Source organism: Calidris pugnax, unplaced genomic scaffold (assembly GCF_001431845.1).
Source record: "Calidris pugnax isolate Ruff unplaced genomic scaffold, ASM143184v1 scaffold24, whole genome shotgun sequence".
In the NCBI taxonomy this organism is placed as follows: domain Eukaryota; kingdom Metazoa; phylum Chordata; class Aves; order Charadriiformes; family Scolopacidae; genus Calidris; species Calidris pugnax.
Window position 1 is genome coordinate 8,466,131 of NW_015090922.1, and position 20,080 is coordinate 8,486,210.

At 39.1% G+C, this 20,080-nt stretch overlaps 1 protein-coding gene across 10 annotated transcripts in view; it reads left to right on the forward strand.

Moving 5' to 3' along the window:
- The first annotated feature begins 19 nt into the window (after nt 1-19).
- Nucleotides 20-20,080, forward strand: part of GLTSCR1L (GLTSCR1 like) — a 65,989-nt gene continuing 45,928 nt past the window's right edge. For 8 of the 10 annotated variants that reach the window (XR_001413007.1, XR_001413008.1, XR_001413009.1 and 5 more), the window contains exons 1-4: nt 68-85; nt 16,297-16,345; nt 18,864-18,912; nt 18,995-19,063. Coding sequence is in view for 5 of the 10 variants with exons in the window: in XM_014950882.1 (XP_014806368.1) it covers nt 16,302-16,345; nt 18,864-18,912; nt 18,995-19,063 (162 nt within the window). In the remaining 5 variants the exon portion in view is untranslated. Of the gene's footprint in view, nt 86-925; nt 1,486-15,569; nt 15,619-16,296; nt 16,346-18,863; nt 18,913-18,994; nt 19,064-20,080 lie in introns of those variants that run through there. The other 2 variants (XM_014950879.1, XM_014950880.1) reach the window with 2 other exon arrangements.

The window sequence follows — 20,080 nt, forward strand, 5'->3', positions numbered from 1 at the left end:
GCTCTCCCTCTCTCTCTCTTACACTGCCAGCCCCTGATGTGATGGCGAAGAAACCCCGTTGACAAGGCACTGCTTTTTCATGACGGTGAGTTTCCCTTTGAGTGTATTATAATTTTGTGATAAAAATTTCAAGGAAAAAAAAAACACACAACCTCCTTCCTCCCTTCCTTCGGGGAGGGAAAAGAGAGGGGGGAAATCTATCTCCAGACAGACAGAAAAGAAAGAGGAGCAAATTAACAACCAGGAGTTGCCAAAACCAGGATATTAGGTTTCAGCCCAGAGAGCTATTGGCTCTGGGGCTATGTATATAAATATATATCTAGAGAGAGAGCGAGCGAGAGGGGAGACGAGGAGGAAGAAGAGGGAGATTTTGTGGGTGGCTGTTGTTTGGGCAGATGTGGATTCACATGGAAATGAACTATATATTTCTTTTTTCGGCGAGGCTGGTGGTGGTGGCTGCTGAGGGCACTTAAAAAAAAAAAAAAGTTGTTTCTTAAAATAAAGGCGGGGGGGGGGGGGGGGGAGACGAGGAGGAAGAAGAGGGAGATTTTGTGGGTGGCTGTTGTTTGGGCAGATGTGGATTCACATGGAAATGAACTATATATTTCTTTTTTCGGCGAGGCTGGTGGTGGTGGCTGCTGAGGGCACTTAAAAAAAAAAAAAAGTTGTTTCTTAAAATAAAGGCGGGGAGGGTGGGGGGTAGAAGGGAGAGATAAGGTTTCAGGTCCAGGCTGATAGCTGCAGAGAGGGGAGAGGTTTGGGGTGGGTTTTTTTTTTTTTTCTTTTTGCTGATGCCATGCAAATTCAGGAGAGGAGGGAAGAAAAATCTCTTTTAATGACTCATTGATTGAGCCGGTTTAAAATTAGTTGTTGTTGTTGTCTTTTTTTTTTTTTTTTTTTTTATTTTCCGCCCCCTTGATGGCCATCAAGAGAGGGATGGAAAGAGGAGAGGAGGGAGAGAGTGTGTGTGTGTGTGTATGTGTGAGTGTGAGAGAGAGAGTGAGAGGGAGAGAGGGGGATAGAGAGAGTGTGTGAGGGAGAAAGAAAAATAATCTTTTCAAATCTCCTCCCTCTTTTTTTTCCCCCCTCGTTTCTTTGCTTTTCTCTAAAGCTCTGTGGTCTGTGAAACACTCTTTCTTCCTCCTCGTCAGGAAAATGGAGACACTTCGTCTCTCTCCTGGCTGTGCAGCTGGGAAGGATTTTTCTTTTCTTTTTTCCTTTTTCACTCCTGGCTTGATTTTTTCCTTTCCCCCGTCCACTCGCCACCACCCTAATCCTGTCATTTCTTTGGGCTGGTGTCTCAGATTTGTGCCTTCTGGGGATTTATTTTTCACTCGTTTCCTCGTTTTCGGTGTCGCCACTCGATTTGATTTGATTTGTTCGGTTCTTTATTTGCAATTTCCTCTGAATGGCTCCGCGCCTCCCGCTCTCGCCCCAGGAATGGAGACGGTGCTGCTTTTTGTGGGTGCGCGAAATGCTCGGGCGGTAGGTTTGGGCTAATGCGATATTTTTTTTTTTTCTCCTCCTTTTCGGGACCGAGTTTTCCGCTCTGTGTGTGTGTTTTTGTTGTTTATTTCTTTTTACCCCTTTTGGAGAGACAATATTTAACTGTAACGCCTCTTTGGTTTTTTTTTTTTTTTTTTTTTTTTTTTTTTTTTTTAAAAAAAACAAAAAAAAAAAAAAAAAAAAAAAAAAAAAAAAAAAAAAAGTTCTAGGAAAAATATTAAACCCTAGACTACAGATCTCTGGAGTTTCCTGGACATTCCTTTTTTTTTTTTTTTTTTTGTTTGTTTGGTTTTTTTTTTTAAACATAACAATAAACCGTCTCTTTCTGGAGTACCCCGTTTGGCTTTGCTGTGGAGTGGATGTGACTCTGAGCCTTTGTGCTGCCGCTGGGATTATTTATTTTTTCGTGTGAAAGAAACAATGTTTTCCGAGTAGTTTTTATCGCGGTGGGTCGCGGAGGGGGTTTTCTGCCGGCCTCGCACTTCACATTTATTGGGTTACCGGGGGTGTGTTGGGGGGGTGTAGGTGGGTGAGTTACTCGAGTTACAATTTGTTTCTGCTATAAATTGCAAAATTCACTCGTGGGTTCCGGAAGAAAGCAAATCTAGCCGTGTTAAAAAACGGGGAAAATTCAAAGGCGTGTAGAGGGCACGTCTGTATTTCCTTAGAACCGATACTAAATAACCGCTGGAGGAAGAGGAGAGACGCGGAGGCCTTTGCTTCTCCCCGTTCCCCGCTGCCCGGCCGTACGGGTTTGGAGGAGAAGGGAGAGCTCCCGGGAGGTGGCCGCGGCCCGGGCTCGGCGGCCGGCGTTGGCGGCGCCGCTCTGGGCGGGAGCGGGAAGGGGGGGGAGAGAGTGGGGAAGATGGCGCTGCCTGGCTTCCTGCCAGCGTTTGTTGCGCAGTTTCGCTCCCGACTCTCCTCCCCCACGGGCGCCATTTTAAGGTCCTTTCTGCTGTCGCCGTGCCGTGTAGGGCGTTGCCGTCGCTCCCCGCTCGGGCCATTGCTCTTTCTGTCTGGCGAGCGTAGAGGTCCTTCTCCCCGAAATACCAAAAGCTGCTTGCTTTTGCCCCCCTCTTTCCTTAAGAAATTACTGTAAGGGGTTTCTCCTGTGTGTGCTTTGGGGAGAGAGGTGAAGGGTTCTTGGCCTTGGGTGGATTTGGGCACGGTTTTTTGGGAGGAGGGCCCCGCCAGGGTTGTGCCTTCTCAGGCTTCCACCATCTCCCGAGCCGCCTGGGCCACGGTCCTGAGAGGGGTTCAGCGGGCTTGCTCCTGAGGGGCCTGCGCTCCCAGCCTAGAGCCTGCAAACACCGCTTCACAAATTGTCTTCCTGTTGCTAAAACACATGTTTCTTGTTGCGAGATGCCTTCACAGTGTAGGAAGAAAAAAGATTTGGAAGAACATCCTTTTCTGTTGAATGATGACCAAAAAATACAACATGCCATTGAAAAAAGAAATCCGCCTTCAAAAAATGCTGTAGTGTAGCACATAGGGCAAAGTCGTTCTCCGTGAAGAGCCTTCAGTACCTCTAAAAGTGCTTGCAAAAATACAAGGGCAAGCAACATTTAGGTGTGTGGGTAGATAACTCACTCTGTGACTGCCACTCCCTCGGTAATACTTATTTTGAGGGGAGGGACTACGATCTTTTCAAGTTTTTATCACTCCCTCTCACAGGAAGAAATGCTTTTCCTAAATGACTTGAGTTTGGCAGTTCCACTTTAATAGGCTTTTTAAGCTTTGGTGTGGTGCTGTTCTTTAGGGAGAATGTTGAAAATGGTCTCCTATTTTTTGATCAGAACTTTCACTTTTTAAATTAGTTTTTTTTAAATTATTTTTCCATTTCTTGTGTAATCTGATCAACGCTCACGAGGTTTGAGTTTAATGCCAACAACATCTGTATTCAGGAACAGCAAGTACGCTGTTCCTGAATACAAGACCATCTCATGTTGCGCCCACTAAGGAGTGTGGAATGCTTGTTGAGTTCTTAGTTTCATGCTTTTTGACAGATCAGAGAAGGGTTTCTCTGTGCCTCTTGCTTGTTCCTGAAGGAGGGGAATTTTTTTTTTTTAAATTTGGGATTAATTTTATGGTTGTTAAAATTCTTTGCCTGTTGGTGTTGAAGGGTTTTAAATGACATTTCTAGTGACATAAACATTTTTATTGCTTGGAATATACTAAAGAAATTGCCTTGATATAAACTCTCTTTTCTAAAGATTTTCTTGGGGACAACCTTGTTAATGTTTTAGCTTTTTAAACAATACACCTGCTAAGACTTTGTTTAAAGATCTATTGTGTGTGGAGTACAGTTTTTCTTCACACATTTCAGAAATTTTATTACTACATGAAATTCACTCTTGGAGTTATTATTTTGCATTTTTGCTGACAGCAGTTTTGAGATCAAGATAGTGATTTTTTGTCGTGTATTTTTATATAATAAAATTTCTCATGCGCTGGTGTCAGGCAGATTGCACGTGGACTTATTAATTTGTGAACATAACGAAATGACAAAAATGGAATAAAAATGAGTTTATATTCTCTTGGGACATAATACTTACCAGGTTACTATGTATACTCTCTACTCTGACATGCTTCCATTAAAGCAAATGTGTGTTTGGCGGATAGTATTTAAATCTACTAGATCTTTTTGCCTCTATTTCTTTAGTCAGGTCTGAGATTAAAAGTTTTCTCTTTTTGTTGTTGTTACAAGTAGTACTTCCTATTTGACATAACTTGTTTATGTTGATGGGGGAGCACAGAAACTCACGATGTTGATACACACACTAGCCCAGTTGTGCTTTCGTTGGTGCACCGTGGGTTAGTCACTACTCTTGACACTCAATATATTTTAAGTGTGTTCTTCTGTTCATACTTCAAGCATTTGCCTTGTATATTATACTGATATTCTTGAGTTGACAATACTCATAGTATATGTGTGGCCTTAGACATGGTCAGTGCTACATAGTTGTGCACTTCTCAGAGATGGTCCTACTGTAGCTAAGTATTTACATCATGGAATCATGGAATTGTTGGAGTTGGAAGAGACCTGTAGAGATCATCTAGTCCAACTCCCCTGCTAAAGCAGGGTCTCCTAGAGCACGTTACTCAGGCCTGCATCAAGGTGGGTCTTGAAAATCTCCACAGAAGGGGACTCCCCGGGCAGCCTGTTCCAGTGCTCTGTCACCCTCACTGTAAAGAAGTTTTTCCTTGTATTTGAATGGAACTTCTTATGTTCCAGCTGATGCCCGTTGCCCCTGGTCCTATTGCTGAAAACCACTGGAAAGAGTCCAGCTCCACCGTCAAGTCACCTTGCAGATACACAGTTTTCCGTGCCCCCTTCCCATGTGTCCTTTTGCAGTAGAGTTTATATATTTAGTATAATTGTGCTGAGAGAAAAAAACCAGTCCTGCTAGTTTAAGCCACATTTTCAGTTTTATCCAAGGACCCTTTCTGTATCCATAAAGTTTTGAAACAGAGGTAAGTAAGTCCATAGTCTAGAGTTGAAGAGCTTTGGAGGCATGGATGGGTTAGTGTGCTCCTTGGGCATTCATTGTACTCTAGCTGTATTTTCAGCGTTCTGCTGGTACCCTTCCACATCAGTTCCAGAACGGTTGTATCTGCATTACTCCTGTTACCTTTTATAATGTGGCTCTAATGGTCAATGATGATGCCTTTTCATACTGCATTAGGCTCGTGATAAGTCTAATTCCTGGTGCTTTTTAGCATAGATGTAGCAGCGAGAGCGTGAAAGTGTCATCCCTGTCTAAATAATAGATATAGTGCAGGCATAAGAGCCTCTTTGATAATGTAGTTCATTCTGTTCAGAGTGTTCGCATAATTTCTCCTGGTAGTTCTGCTGAAATAAGCTGCATCTCTGCTTGAAAGGTTTTTTTATGGTGACATACCCTGTCCAGCATAGACATGGGGATTGTCTACAAAAACAAGTGTGTTTTGCTTTCTTACAGTCAAGGAAAAGCAACAAGGTTAATAAACTGTTCTGACAGTCATTGTGACCTGCCACTGTTCTAGTTTGAAAGTTTTAATGGGCAGTATCAGTAAAGCCCTTGTTGTACCAACATAAATGCATAAACACTGACCCGAACAGATGTTTTTACAAGATCATCACATAGTTAAATGAGCATGTGTATCTTTATTTTCAAATGTTCGTTTGCTCTTGCTTTTGTTGTTGAAAAAACAACTACTGTGTCTGTATTGTTTTTGCTTTATTTGGGAATGGCCGAGGTTTTTGACAAAATAAAACGTAACACAAGTAGTTCTTGTATTGCTTGAATTTTTTTTCTTGTGCTAGTTTTAAAATGTGCTAGAGCAACTTCTGGTGTTACTTTGAGTAAGGGACTGCTTACCAAAAGCAAAAGAAAGTAAGTGGGCAAATCACTGTCAAAATTTAATACAATAGCCTTTCCTTCATTGACAGTATTAAGAAAGGGGGGTGAAGTGAAGAGAGAGGAGTCCAGGGAGAAAGTTTAAACTTCATTGCAAGAGATTGTTCATTTTTATAAGGGTTGATCTTATGCCTTGTCTCAGGTGGAACTTAGGAGTAGTTTTACTGTGAACTTGATCTGAATGTGGAATTTCAAGATCTGGTGTTGAAGCTTGGATTTATTGAGATGTGCCAAGTGCAGAAAATGTCTTGGCCCCACTGAAAGAGGTGGCAGAATTTCCATTGGCTTCAGCAAGGACAAGATAGGCAGTGTGGATGACTTTCGGTCTGGTTTTGTGGGCATTGGTATGGACTGTGCTGCTGAATTAGTTACACATCTGTCAATTCATCATATTCAGATTTCAGTCGATTTCCCAAATATAACTGAAAGGAGCGTAAATCTCTGTTCACCTTTAATTATTGGCAATTGTTAGCTGCTACTAGCTTGTGCGAACCATGCAGGTGTCAAGGTAACCATTCTTTTGTTTGCTTGTTTAAGCTAGTAGTATGGACTAGAGTGGAAATGAAAAGGTATTAATTGGACATTGGTTTATAAATTAAATGAGAAATCAGTTTGTAGGGATGTTACGTACTGGGATTGCATAAGTGTTTTTTCAGAATCTTTGAAAATTATATGCATAGGATGAAATGTATGATACACAGGTGTTCTGTAGTAGAAGCAAGGTAAAAGCATTTGAAGAACTGACTGCATTTCTTGAAGTGTTCCGCAAATACCATATGCTCACAGCCTGCATTATTGCATACGGTAGTTTCTAGAAATACTTAAGAGTATCTAACTTTATTTGGGCAGGCAAACATTAATTTCCTAAGGAACTGTTGAAAATATGCTTCCTTCTCTTCATCTTTTGGGGTGAAACCAGGACCTTTCAAAAAATTTTATGGATGTTGAGATTCCTGAAGAGCTGTGTATGCGGTGAAGCAGCTTAGAAGACAGAGCCCAAAAGAGGCCCATAGCATAGTGATGAGGATGCTCACTGCTGGGGAAATGCGCTGAGCAGAGTGGTCAACCTGGTGAATCCCATCCTGACCTGCAGGCTGCAAGTTACTCTGGATTTTCTCTATGTGGTTTCAAAAAATCTGTTTCCAGATGAAAATCTTTTCAAGATTTTGGTGTTGCCAAGAACAGGTCTGGATGCAGTAGGAAAAAAATTGTATTGAGTAAATGAGAAGTTTGATGCTGAGCATGTGTGTCTGAGGGAAACCAGATTTTAGACAGCTGCACGGGGGGCTCACACGTGTACCCTGTGTGCTTGACTGTAGCTGGATTAACCTTTACTATCATACATACTGTTAACAATTGAACTGCACGTTGCCTTTTTTTTTCTTAATATATTAAAATATCACTCTAGTTTTTGGGAGCTTGATAAGTTGCCACATTTGCCAAGCTTAAATCTGGAATCTTTTTTTATGGTATACTTAAGGGAAATAAAATTTAAGAGTTGGATAAGCAACCTGTTGGAGATTGTCTGTGCTTTAGTTTGTAGGTTTTGTTTGGCCTTATGTATACGGAACTGGTACTTCACAATTCTGTAGAGACCTTGCTTGTTCTTTTAGGTGTTCACCACCTGCTAGATCTTAGAAACCTTGAAGACGCATAATGTCACGATTGGCGGTTCATGAGAAGTAGCACTTTTTTGTTTCTTTTCTTGTTGCTATTTATGTGACTCTTGAATAGTTCATTTTTTTTTTTTTCATAGGGAGGTTTTGTATCATTCTTCTGAATATTTAAAATTGGAAATTTCTACTAGTATTCTGTTGCATACAGATGTCTCTGAAATACTGGTGATTAAACTCAGTTCCACAGTGAATTTCAAACTTTGAAGTTCATCTTAAAATCTTCTACTCAGATTTAGAATCTTGGAATGAAAACACATTTTCACGTATACAGAAAGTTCACACTTGTACTGTGTTACTAGGTTGGAATCCCAAATTTCTTACTTGTTAGCCCTTCTTTAGAGCACAATTGCAGGTAGATTCTGCAACAGTACGGTAGTTGATTTTTGTTGCTTACTCTGGAAGAGAAAGTATTTGCAAGTAATAATTACAGATTGTAGAATATAAGCATAGCATGATTTACAAGTGAGTAGTTAAATCCTTATGTTTTACGAAGTACAATTTTAAAATTAATTTTGCTTCTTTACTTTTGTTGTCCTGAAGTGACAACTTTTAGATGATTATGCCTTCTGTATTTTTGCCTGAGTAAAATTGAGAGCGAGATTTTAATTTGCAATCAATTTTTTCAATATTTAACTCTTTCCCATTGAATACTCTGCCATAATGCCGCTGCACATCACTTTTTACAGTAATGACAGGGGAAAGTAGAAATGCCTTTTAATAATTGGTTTTTGTATTCCATTGGTGTAAAAATCAGTTTCTTGAAAATAAGGGCTGAGCAGCTCTTACGTTGATCATAAAACACATGCTTGTTTAGTTAAGAGAATCTGAAATTGTCCAGTTTGCAAGCTACTAGATTGTTGAAAAGTAGCATGAACTTGAAATGTACGAATGAAATGTATGGTAATAAGGGTTTGCGTTCATGCTGCTTTCTTGCCCTCCTGTGTTGCAGAGAATGCAAATGAGGTCTGGTTGTTCCCACGTAGGTAAGTTTCCTTCAATGAATCCAAGGCTGCCCATTCCTCAGGATCCTGGGAGATGGAACTAATAGCGTAAGGAAGGCAGTAGTTATAGTATCTTAGCAACCTGAAGTGCATAATGCTTAAATGATAGGCGTTACCTCATATGTAGTAAAATGGCACCTTCACCCCCCCTCTCCCCTAGTTCAAAAGCACAAAAAGCACACTGAGCAAAACATTAGCACTGTAAAAAGTAATGAGAGTCGTGGTGGAAATTTGTGAGGGAAGGACTTCAACTCTGGGCATTTTGCCTCTGCAGTCAGTGTGGAATCACTTAATGCTGCAGTGATCCTTTGATGTAATTTAACAAGGGATGGATGTTTGTATTGGGTTAATAGAGTTATCTTACATCTGTATTCAAAAAGGATATGAGGGATAAAGATGTCATAAGTTTGATGTATGTAATTTGATTCTGGAGAATGGTGTACAGCAACAGACCAGTACAGAAGACTCGATGGCTCAGATCCATCACAAAGCATGACAGGGGTGTCATCAGAGCTCCTGCTGACTGGATGTGTACAAAGTCTTACCCAACTTGTGAGGATTATTGGGCATATCTTGTGCCTCAAACAGTAGTTGCTTTGGGTGCTACGTATGCTACTGTATGCAAGTTTGATTATCTCCCACTATAAAGCTATAGCTACAGCAGTAATTTCCTTCCTTTAAAGCATTTCCAAAGGTCAGTGTTCACTCTCCAAAGTCGTGGGCCAGTGTGCTGCCAGTCAGGAATTGATCCCATGTAGCTGTGTGGAAGTTATGAGTCAGTAGATTCGTACAACAGTTTTGCGGATAAGTTTATTTACTTGTGGCTTACCAAGTTTTATTGTTGATTGTATCACACTTTTGGGAATCACTTCTCAAAGTGTTGCCTTTCTAAACTTGCCACTGTTTTAGGCTTTTTACAAAGTGTGAAAACAATAACTTACTGCTCTGTATCTGAAGTTATGTATTAAGGTTGTATGAAATGATAAATGACTTTGAGAAAGGAAGAGGGTTCTTTTGTGACAAGCTTGAATATAATTTGAGTAAGTTTAAAATCCAGTTTTAGTGGTTTTGAATATTGCCATTTTTTAAGTTATAAAAATCACATGCCGTATATGAAGCATGTATGAATAGTTGGACTCTTCTGGAGAAATCCAGTTTTAATGACTTTGCATGTTGTAGACCCTGCATGTCTTGCATGATAGTGTGGCATGTGTAGCATGGTGATTGAAAATTTAGGCTGGTAAGGACCACTGGAGGTTTTCTGGCCCTGCCCCCTGCTCTAAGCAGAATGAGCTTCAAATTTAGGACAGGTTGGTCAGGGCCATTTGAGTTTGGAAAATTTGTGAAGAGGTTGGCTCCAGCCTCTTGCTTGAACATTCTTGTTTGTGAACTTTTTTTTTTTGTGTCTAATATCCAGTTGGGATTTTCTGTGTTGTGGCTGTTGCCTCCTTTCTTGCTGGTTATTGATGAGAAGAGGCTGGTGCTGCTCGTCTCAGTACCCCGTTTAACTCTGGCAGGCTGCAGGTAGTGCCTCAGTTAACCTTCTCTTGCCCAGGCTGAAGAAGAGTAGTTCCTTCATACTCGGTGTGATGTTCCTGCAGGATTTTATTGGCGCTCTGCTGGACTCTCTCAAGTTTTTCTGTATTTCTGTTAAAGGGGGGTGTGTGCACAGTATTTCCCATGGGAGCTCGCAAGCGCTGAGTAGAGGGGAATAGTCACGTCCATGGACCTGCTGTCTGCCCTGCAGTGAAGGTGAGAGTGGCGGCTGTGTTAACTCTACCTGTGTGGCTACAATTGCTTTCAGCTGCTTGAAGCACTGCCGCCTTCTCCTGTTCCATACTACCCAGCTCCTTCATTCCTGTTCCCTCTCACTAGCACTCTCGTAGCCCCGTGGCAAGCCGGAGCCAAATCAAGAAGCCAATCCAGGTAGAGACGGATCAGTGTATTCTGTCAGATCAATTTTCTGTTCGGGTGGCTGCTGAAAGCCCTGAGCTGGCTCGGGGAAGGTGGATGAGAGGGAGCAGGACTTGTCTCTCCCTCTTCTGGTGGTCTTTGCTCTGTAGGGGCCAGAGTGTTGAAAGGGAGCAAGAGGCTTTTAAGGCCAAGTAATAACAGTCCCCTGGAGGACTGGCCTGCGTAGCTGGGATTTCCTTGTCAGTTTTATTACTTTCACCTTTTCTTATATTCTGTTTGGGAGCGTGCGATAAAGGGCACTGTGGTTATTTCCCAGAAGGGATAGGCAGCGCTGCTTCCACAGGTACACGTGCCCCAAATTGAAGTATATACTGGGTTCACCAGTGCTGCAGTAGCAGGTATGAAATCACAGAGCAGAGCCTTTGCTAATAATAAGTTACAGCAAATATCTCTGCTGGGTTGTGATTAATTAGTAAGGATTGCCCTGTGTAAATTAGTCGGATACACCAGTAGGGCTGAGGTTGGCCTACTTATGATCAACAGATTTGTGTGGGCTTGTTTTTTTTTTTTTAAGACACTGTGGAACAATATTGATGATAACTAGGTATTTGTTAGGCTACATTGTAACAGCTCTCCAGCAGCTTGTGTGCATCTTCCCAATGTTTGTTTTTGCCAGCTGGCTCTAGCATGGGCTCTTGCCAGGCCCTGGGTGCACTGATGGGCCCCAATGGCCCAGACAAGCCTCACCTGGAACCTCCATCCACAGCCCTTGTCCATGGGCTGAAGCCCCTGTCAACCGATCTACATACAGAAGCGAGTCAGTCTTTAAGAGTCCAGGCTAGTGGCCTCCACATGTTTTTGATTGCACAAGCCTATCAGGAAAAGCTTCATAGCATGCATCCCCAAGATATGTACGTTTATTTACAAATCATATGCAAAAGTTCTAATATTTTCTTCCTGCACTCCAGTGAATTGTCCTGCACACGCCAGACTTTGGAGACCGCTGATCTGGGCTATGTTAACTGTAATCCTTTTAATTCCACTTACTGTGTCAAGTTTTATTTTCAAGCTGTCTCAGTTTAATACAGTTTATACCAATTTCATGCATCAATTATTGATTTTGACCACTATAATGTTAATAAACACTGAGAAGGATAGAATTTGGATAACATGTATAGAAAAACTGAAAAGACAGTCGGCAAGAAAAGCAGCATACTTTTCTATCATTTGTGCTGTAGAAAACGTGTTAGGAAAATTTCACAGGATAGGCTTGCTTTTATTAACATGTTTTTCAGTGATCATCTGTGTCAAGGTCGTGTGCTGCTGAAGTTGCCCTCTTTTCTAAATAGACTGAACGAGTAGTTGCTTTTGGGTGTGCAAGGACTTGGTCTGATATTGCACCTCCTCTGTTGCCATCTTGAAGTTAACAGCACACTAGTCCTCATTGAAAATCTGCATCAATTAAAAAGATTTAAACCTGCAGTTGTGGTTATGTAGGTCTTGGATATGTGTGGCAAAATAGGAACAGAATTTAGTCTAAATAGGTAGGTTTGTGGCATGGTTGTGATTTTGGTTGTTCTTTCACAGACCATGTACCCCTATGTGTGCTGTTTAAATTGCATGTTGGTCCTGTGGTATTTCACAAAAACACTGTCATGCAGCATCGTGTTTGTGTAGTGTTACCTAGTCCTCCTTTGTGGGGACATTGAGATGGTAGTGACTGTGCTTTGTTTGCAGTTGTCAAGGGGCAGGAGCATGTAGCCCCTTAGGCTGCAAATGGATATCAGAAAACATGAGTGTGGCAAGAGCTGTGCATGTAAATGTGTTTGTGGCTCTGTGACGGTAGGTACATCAGCTGTATAAAAACTTGATAATGCTTTTATATGGATTAGGTCTTAATAAAGAAAAGGTGACATCATATTTCTTTATCATGCGTCTACAGAATTCTGCTAGTGAAGACAAGAGTGTTGTTAAAGCTTTTTAGGAAAATGCACTTCTGGAGAGGACTTGTGATTCTTGATGTTTATCAAAAAGGTAGCTGGTTTCTTTGGGTTTCATTGTCTGTTGTAAACTGGTAGGAGTTTACAGTACATTGGGTAGATTTTTCTTGTATCGTATTTGTGAAAGGAGGAAAAACAACATTATTTTTTTCTGATAAAGCCAACAGCATGTTCAGCTAAAGGGCTGAATAGTGAAGAATATGTATTACATTAAGATTTTATCTCATTGATGTTTTCATGCAATTTATTTTTCTTCTCATTGTTATATGCAGGTTTTGAAGAGTTCAGTGAACTTAAAAAATTTGTCTAATTTGTGGTAGTAGTTTTAATACCTACAGAAGCACTGACTGAGCTAGTTCTATGTCGTTACTTTCCATAATGTTGAACCCTTACTGTATTATAGTCGCAGTGAGTATTTGGTTTGGTAAAGCAGAGACATTTTACTTTATTCGAATAATGAGGTCAGTATTGCTATATGGGGTGGCATGGGATTTTCGAAAGTAGGCATGCGGTATGAAAACAAAGATTCTGTTGACTTTTGATAGAGCTGGTTTTTAGTTTTGCTTAGCTTGGAGTCTTTGAGAGATGGAGATGCTGTTTAGTTGTTAGAGGAAGTAACAGCTTTCTCTAAGTAGTACCAACAGTGCAGTTAAAGCAGAATTCTAATCACTTAATGCTAATCTCTTATTAATTTGTTCTTAATAATGCACATTTACATTTAAATTTCGTGACATCATAAAATATCATGTTATTTGTTTAGCATTAAATTTCAGTATCAGTGCTTACGCTGGAGGCTGTCTGCAACATTGAGCAGATGTACTACTGAATCGTGGGAGAAATTATTTTTCTTAAGATGCATAATCACTTCATGAATGCTGATTTTGTCGACATTTGAGGTAGTTCTCTGTAGCTATGATCTGGTTTCCTGTTCTCCCAGAGAGGTGACACTGAGGGATCCTTACAGTGATAGATCTTCTGGTTCTGCTTCAACGTCTCTGTAAGCTAAAGCACAGGTGATTGATGAAAAAATCTGAACGAGGCTATGCAGTATAGAGGACAGGGTACCCTCTGCTAGTCTAAAATATAAACCAGTTTCAGAATCAGTGGAGTATAGAAAAATGTCAGAAAAGAGGTGACGGAATCACAGGACAGCTGAGGTGGGAAGGGGGTGTCTGGAGATCACCTCATCCAATGCTGACAGCAGGCTCAGCCAGAACAGGCTGCTCAAGGCTGTGTCCAGCTGGGTCCTGGGTATCTCCAAGGATGGAGACTCCATAATCTTGCTGGAAAACCTGTGCTGGTATTTAACTACCCTCAGAGTTAAAAAAAAAAAAACACAAACTTTTTTCTTGTGTTCAAATAGATTTGTTTGTTTCGATTTGTGCCTCTTGTCACTTGTTCATTCACTGAGTATCACCGAGAAGAGTTTGTCTCAGTCTTCTTTACACCCTCCCACCAGGTATTTGTACACAGGGATAAGATTCCCCCATAGCCCCAGGCGGAGCAGTCCTGGTTCTCTCAGCTTCTTGTATAACAGATGCTCCAGTGCCTTCATTCTGGAGATCTGCGTGAGGGAGAGCCTGAGGAATTATTCACGTGGGTCAGGGAGAGTAAGTTTCTATTTGGCAAGAAGTAAAAGAGAGAGCAAAATGAATTAAAGCCAAAAGTATATTAGTAAGTTGGAATGATGATAGCAGACTTCTTAAGGGAAGTTGAGAAAGAAACAAGCGTGGAATGCACAGTGATCAATTTGATGTAGTTAGAAGATACTGAGAGGATAAGATTGGGTAACTAAATGGAAGCCAGAGTATCAAGAAATTTAGGAAATGCTAGCATCGGTTGGCAATCGAACTGGTGGGATAGCATAGGCTGCCCAGAGAAGTTGTGGGTGCCTCATCCCTGCAAGTGTTCAGGGCCACATTGGATGGGACTTTGAGCATCCTGGTCTAGTGGAAGGTATCCCTGGCTCAATGGTCTTTAAGGTCCCTTCCAACCCAAACCGTTCTATGATTACAGAGATAATATGGGAGGATAAAATGGTCCTGAGAGTTACTGACAGGGAAAAGGGAGAAGGTACAGTCTCAGATGATGTTCTGGGAATGAGGTTGAACAGGACAACCAGGCAATGCAAACAGAAGCTCGGAATGAACAGCAACTGGAAGAAAGAGTGGTGGAATGTGTTTGGTCCAGGCAGTGCCTGACCGAGTAGGCAGTGTGTAAGAGAGTTGGTGGTCGTGATGTTGTGAGGCTAAAAATACTCTGCACCCAATGAGTGGATGCTTACATTCAGTTTGGCTAATGCAAATGAATGCCCCACCTGGTGTTAAAAGGATTGTCAGAACTCTGTACAATTAATCACAAGTTCATTTAAGTACTCTTCTGAGTATTGTTGGGGAGAAACTGGAAGTGACCATGTTGTCACTAGCGATAGCTAAGAAAAGTACACTAGAAAACAATGTTCTTTTTAATGCTTTATAGTGTTTTGGCTACAGTTTTGGTTCTAGCCTATAATACCATTGTCATGATACTTGCCTAAATTTGTTTACCTTTTTGGCGGATTAATATTCTAGCCACTAATTTGTAACAGTCTTCATAGGTTCTGTAGTGTTTGGTTATTCCTTCAATGGGATTAGCTGGGAGTAAATTCCTATAGAAGCTTTTTAATTGAAGTCTTGAGATTGTATTCAGTGTTGATCTTTTTTTACTTTTTTTTTTTTTTTTTAGTCATAGAAGTTGTTTGATCAGCTTGGTTAATCACTGATCTTTCTCCAATTTAAAATTCTAAAAAAAACCCTAAATGATAAAACGTTGCATGAGATTTTGCATATCATTACACACGTGACCAGATGTGATTTTGAGATAAATCAGTGGACCTTTGTAGAAGGTGCAGGTTTATATAATAATATAAATAAATAAATAAAATAAATAAAGGACTTTGCCAATAGTAGACATCTGTTAACTTCATGAACTGTTCCATAAAAAAAATGGAGGTATTCTAAACTGGTTTTATTGTTGAAAGCAATCTTTTGTCTGACACGTATCAAATATCCATCCTCTCCCTTTTTGTTCTAGTTGTCATGGATGATGACGACGATGAATCCTGTCTCCTTGATCTTATTGGGTAAGTTTCCTTTAAGCAATTCTTTCAGAAAAAATGGGGAAAATAATTTTGCAAAATCATCTTACAGACAATGGTTCTATCTCAGTATTGTCTCAAGAGTAGGTAGTGGTAATGTCAGCTCAGTGTTGAAGCATGTTACTAGGGATATTGTTAGTAACTTCATTTTTTTGATTAAAAAAAGTAAAGATCTCATTTTTTTTTTGAGTAGCGGAACTGAATACTTTTTTAACACTATGGTTGTGTTGTAAAGGGAAAAGTAAAATCATTCTTTTCTTAAACTTTATGTTTAATTTATTGTTTTTCTTTTTTTTTTTTTTTTTTTTTTTTTAGTCATAGAAGTTGTTTGATCAGCTTGGTTAATCACTGATCTTTCTCCAATTTAAAATTCTAAAAAAAACCCTAAATGATAAAACGTTGCATGAGATTTTGCATATCATTACACACGTGACCAGATGTGATTTTGAGATAAATCAGTGGACCTTTGTAGAAGGTGCAGGTTTATATAATAATATAAATAAATAAATAAAATAAATAAAGGACTTTGCCAATAGTAGACATCTGTTAACTTCATGAACTGTTCCATAAAAAAAATGGAGGTATTCTAAACTGGTTTTATTGTTGAAAGCAATCTTTTGTCTGACACGTATCAAATATCCATCCTCTCCCTTTTTGTTCTAGTTGTCATGGATGATGACGACGATGAATCCTGTCTCCTTGATCTTATTGGGTAAGTTTCCTTTAAGCAATTCTTTCAGAAAAAATGGGGAAAATAATTTTGCAAAATCATCTTACAGACAATGGTTCTATCTCAGTATTGTCTCAAGAGTAGGTAGTGGTAATGTCAGCTCAGTGTTGAAGCATGTTACTAGGGATATTGTTAGTAACTTCATTTTTTTGATTAAAAAAAGTAAAGATCTCATTTTTTTTTTGAGTAGCGGAACTGAATACTTTTTTAACACTATGGTTGTGTTGTAAAGGGAAAAGTAAAATCATTCTTTTCTTAAAATTTCTACTAATAACATGCATTTGCATAAAAATGGTAAAAAAAATAATTGCCACTCAGTACTGTTAAGTATTCACAACAAACAAGAATTTGTCAGAATTTTTCTAAAAAATGCTTCATTTTAATACAATTGGCGATTTAAAATGTTCCTCCCCTCCCCACCCCCCATTTCCATAACAGATTTTTTTTGGAAGTTTATAATTCCATATCGGAATCTCAAAAAAATAATGAGGAGAGCTGAAGCATAAGCATGATTTTTGGAGTTTATATATGTGACAAGTTACCTTCCTTTGGCTAATAATGTTTGTGTCGGTGTTCAAGAACAGGTAACATGCTCTAGTGCATTTAAAACAAGGAGAAAACTGAACATTTCATATATGATACTTTGTTCAAACTCTGACAGAAATAAGTATGACGTCAGTCTCACAGCAGCTACTAAAAGATGTTCTCCACTTCATACAAGATTTTTTTACCATCTTAAATGTAGTAAATAAATAGGCCTTTTACCTTTCTCTGTGGATGCTCTAGCAAAAGCATTGCCAGTAATAGTTCACAGCTATACTCTGTGACGTATACGGTGCAAGATTACTGACAGCAGCCATATGAAAACACATCCTGCTCGGAACATCAAGATGATTGACTGCATGGGACAATTAAGTGCTTTGTCATGAGCATGAATCGTGAGGATCCTGGTACAAGTTCACAGGTGGTCCAGAAAATTAAGTGCTCTCTGTACAGATGAGTGTTTGTGTGAAAAATTACGATGTTCTTCCTGCTGCTGGCAGCAATTACTTTCTTAAGCTTGTAGAAGAATGGAAGATGGCATTTTTTTTCCATCTGATCTTTGATTTCGGTAAGTGCCTTCTAAAATTCCTTCCTTACTAAAGACAATATTTAAGGTGGTGAAGTGTTCTTCATTTTTAATTGCACTTTTCATGATTTAAAGCCAGTGAGTGTGATTAATATTAAATGGCCTGGTTATTTATCAATAAAACTCATAAACATTCTAGAGCCCTGTGTGAGATCATGACTTCTGTTCTCCTTAATTCTTGACATTTAGTGTAATCTACTATGAAACTGACATTTTTGTTTGAAAATACATGTAACTACTTCTGTGTTGTAAACATAATTGTACCATAAAGTGCCTGCCAGGTACAGTCTGTTTAACATGTCTTTTGTGAACACATGAGTGCAGTTTGTTTTTTTAAGTGAAAAAAGAGGAATAGAGGTGTATTTGTGCTTTTTGAAGAGTAATTGTAAACCTGAAAGATCTTTAACTTGTTCCCTCTTTATTTTCTAGGATGATCAAGAGAGAAGGAGAGATGTTTTGAATCAATTTTTTTTTACATGAGAATCTCCTGCTTCTCAAGAATATTTTATTATTACTTGTTAATCAATAAAGATGTTTTAAAATAAAAAAAACTCCATGTCATTTTACTCTTCATGCTAATGGACGTGTTGGGAAATGCTGCATAATTGTTGTATTAAAATGATCCCATTTAACACAGCCTTTTAATGTTTTTTTTACTTGGTCTATATATGCAGTTAACATTAACATATTTTTGATTTGTTTGAATTTTCCAACACTCATTCTGTCAGACAACATTTTTAATCTGAGTTTTATTCAATGGTAGTGCTAAGTTAATGAAATACACTGAAATTGTATTTCATATTATTTAATCAGTTATTTATTCAATAATATTTAATCAGTTATTTCTTTGGTTGATTTCACTTGGAAAAAGGTGCCACTTTTTTCTCCAAGTGAAGGGACTGTTACTCTGGCAGGCATAGGTTTTTGTTACCTTATGTTAAGAGTGGCAGAAAACATGCTAGAGATTCAGGTTTTAGTTCTCATCTTGCTTGGTAGTAGTATTTTCTTTTGGTTTTGTGCTATGTGCTTTCATAAAACACTGTGTTGTAAGAGAATGTGAGTAATACTGTCATAAAGGGAAGTAAAATAGAATGCAACTAAAATTTTGTAATGAACATAATTTATTGCTTGAAATGCATTGGTACAATGACAGCAAGTACGATCAATGTCTGAAAATTGTGCTAATACAGAAACACAGATGCTTAGATCCTATAAACTTTCAGCTTTGCATTAGAGTCAGTGAAATGTATTTTTACTGTAAGTCTGATGTATATGAATACAGTATCTGGCTTAGTTAAATTTGAATCACGAGTAGAAAGAGCTTCCTAAAAGTGGTAACCTCTTTGTTGTTTTTTTTTCCCCACCCTTAAGGGACCCACAGGCGCTGAATTATTTTCTACATGGACCTAGTAGTAAATCTGTAAGTAGCATCTATGTGTATTAGACATACATAAGCTTCATTGAATGTATTATTTCTAAACATGATTTTTGTCCTTTACCAGAGCAATGAAGACTTGACTAATGCAGAATATTCTGCAGCCAACTCAAATTCGATTTTCGCCAACTCCAATGTAAGTGGTCTGGAGATAAATTATATTTGTGTTGAGATTGCATGTTTCTGTTGTGGCTTTATTTTGCTTTTATAAAACTGAATGTAGTAGATGTGGGTTTTGGCCTTTTATATATGAAAATACTGAATGCTAACATAAAATATTAACAGCATGAAGTGGTTCTAAGTATTTCATTGGGTTTTCAGTGGGGAATTAATCCAAAGATACTGCATTGTTGGGCCGTGTTTTATAAATATGTAAAACAGCTTGCTGAGCAGTGAAAATATTCTCTGATATAACTCTCTCCAGTAAACTAGACTTGTAATTTTACTTATTATAGATGTAGTAGTGCCCAAATGTAGACCTTTGTCATTCATACACTTCCTCTGTATGTTAGGATGTTGGTTTTTTTTCTTATTTCTAAGTAGAATCTGAAGTAGCAATCAGTAGAATCTAAGTAGCAATTTTTTAAAATTAATGAATGGGGGCTTTTTGTTCCTTAGACTGAATAGTTAGCTTGGGATATTTCCTTCCTGTAACTTCAGTGTTAGGGAAGTTACTTTAAATTCATCAGGTGTTGCAAGTAGTCTTCAGTATTCTTTCTTTGCCAGGAGTGTATTTCAGCCCTGGACCAAGTTTTACCCAATGAGGTTGTGGAATCCCCATCCTTGGAGATAAAGCCGAGGCTGATCTGCCCTAGTGCTGGCAGTAGTCCTGCTTTGAGTAGAAGGTTGGACTAAATGACTTCCAGACATCCCCTCTTGATCCACATTTCTCTGATTTCATTGGTGTGTTTTTTAAAAAAACCCACTGAATTCTTCATCCCACAATTCAGTTATTTGAGTACATAGAGTAGGGTTTGTTTGATAATTCCTCTTTATGTTACACTGTTGTCTTGACTGACTGTTTGTCCTGTTTTCCTAACAGATATGTGAATATTCTTGTAGGTGTGTAGGGACCTTAAACAATTAACATAAATAAATCCTGTAAACTATTTATCTGTGAGTAGAGAGCTAGAGATTTTTCTGTAGCCACAGC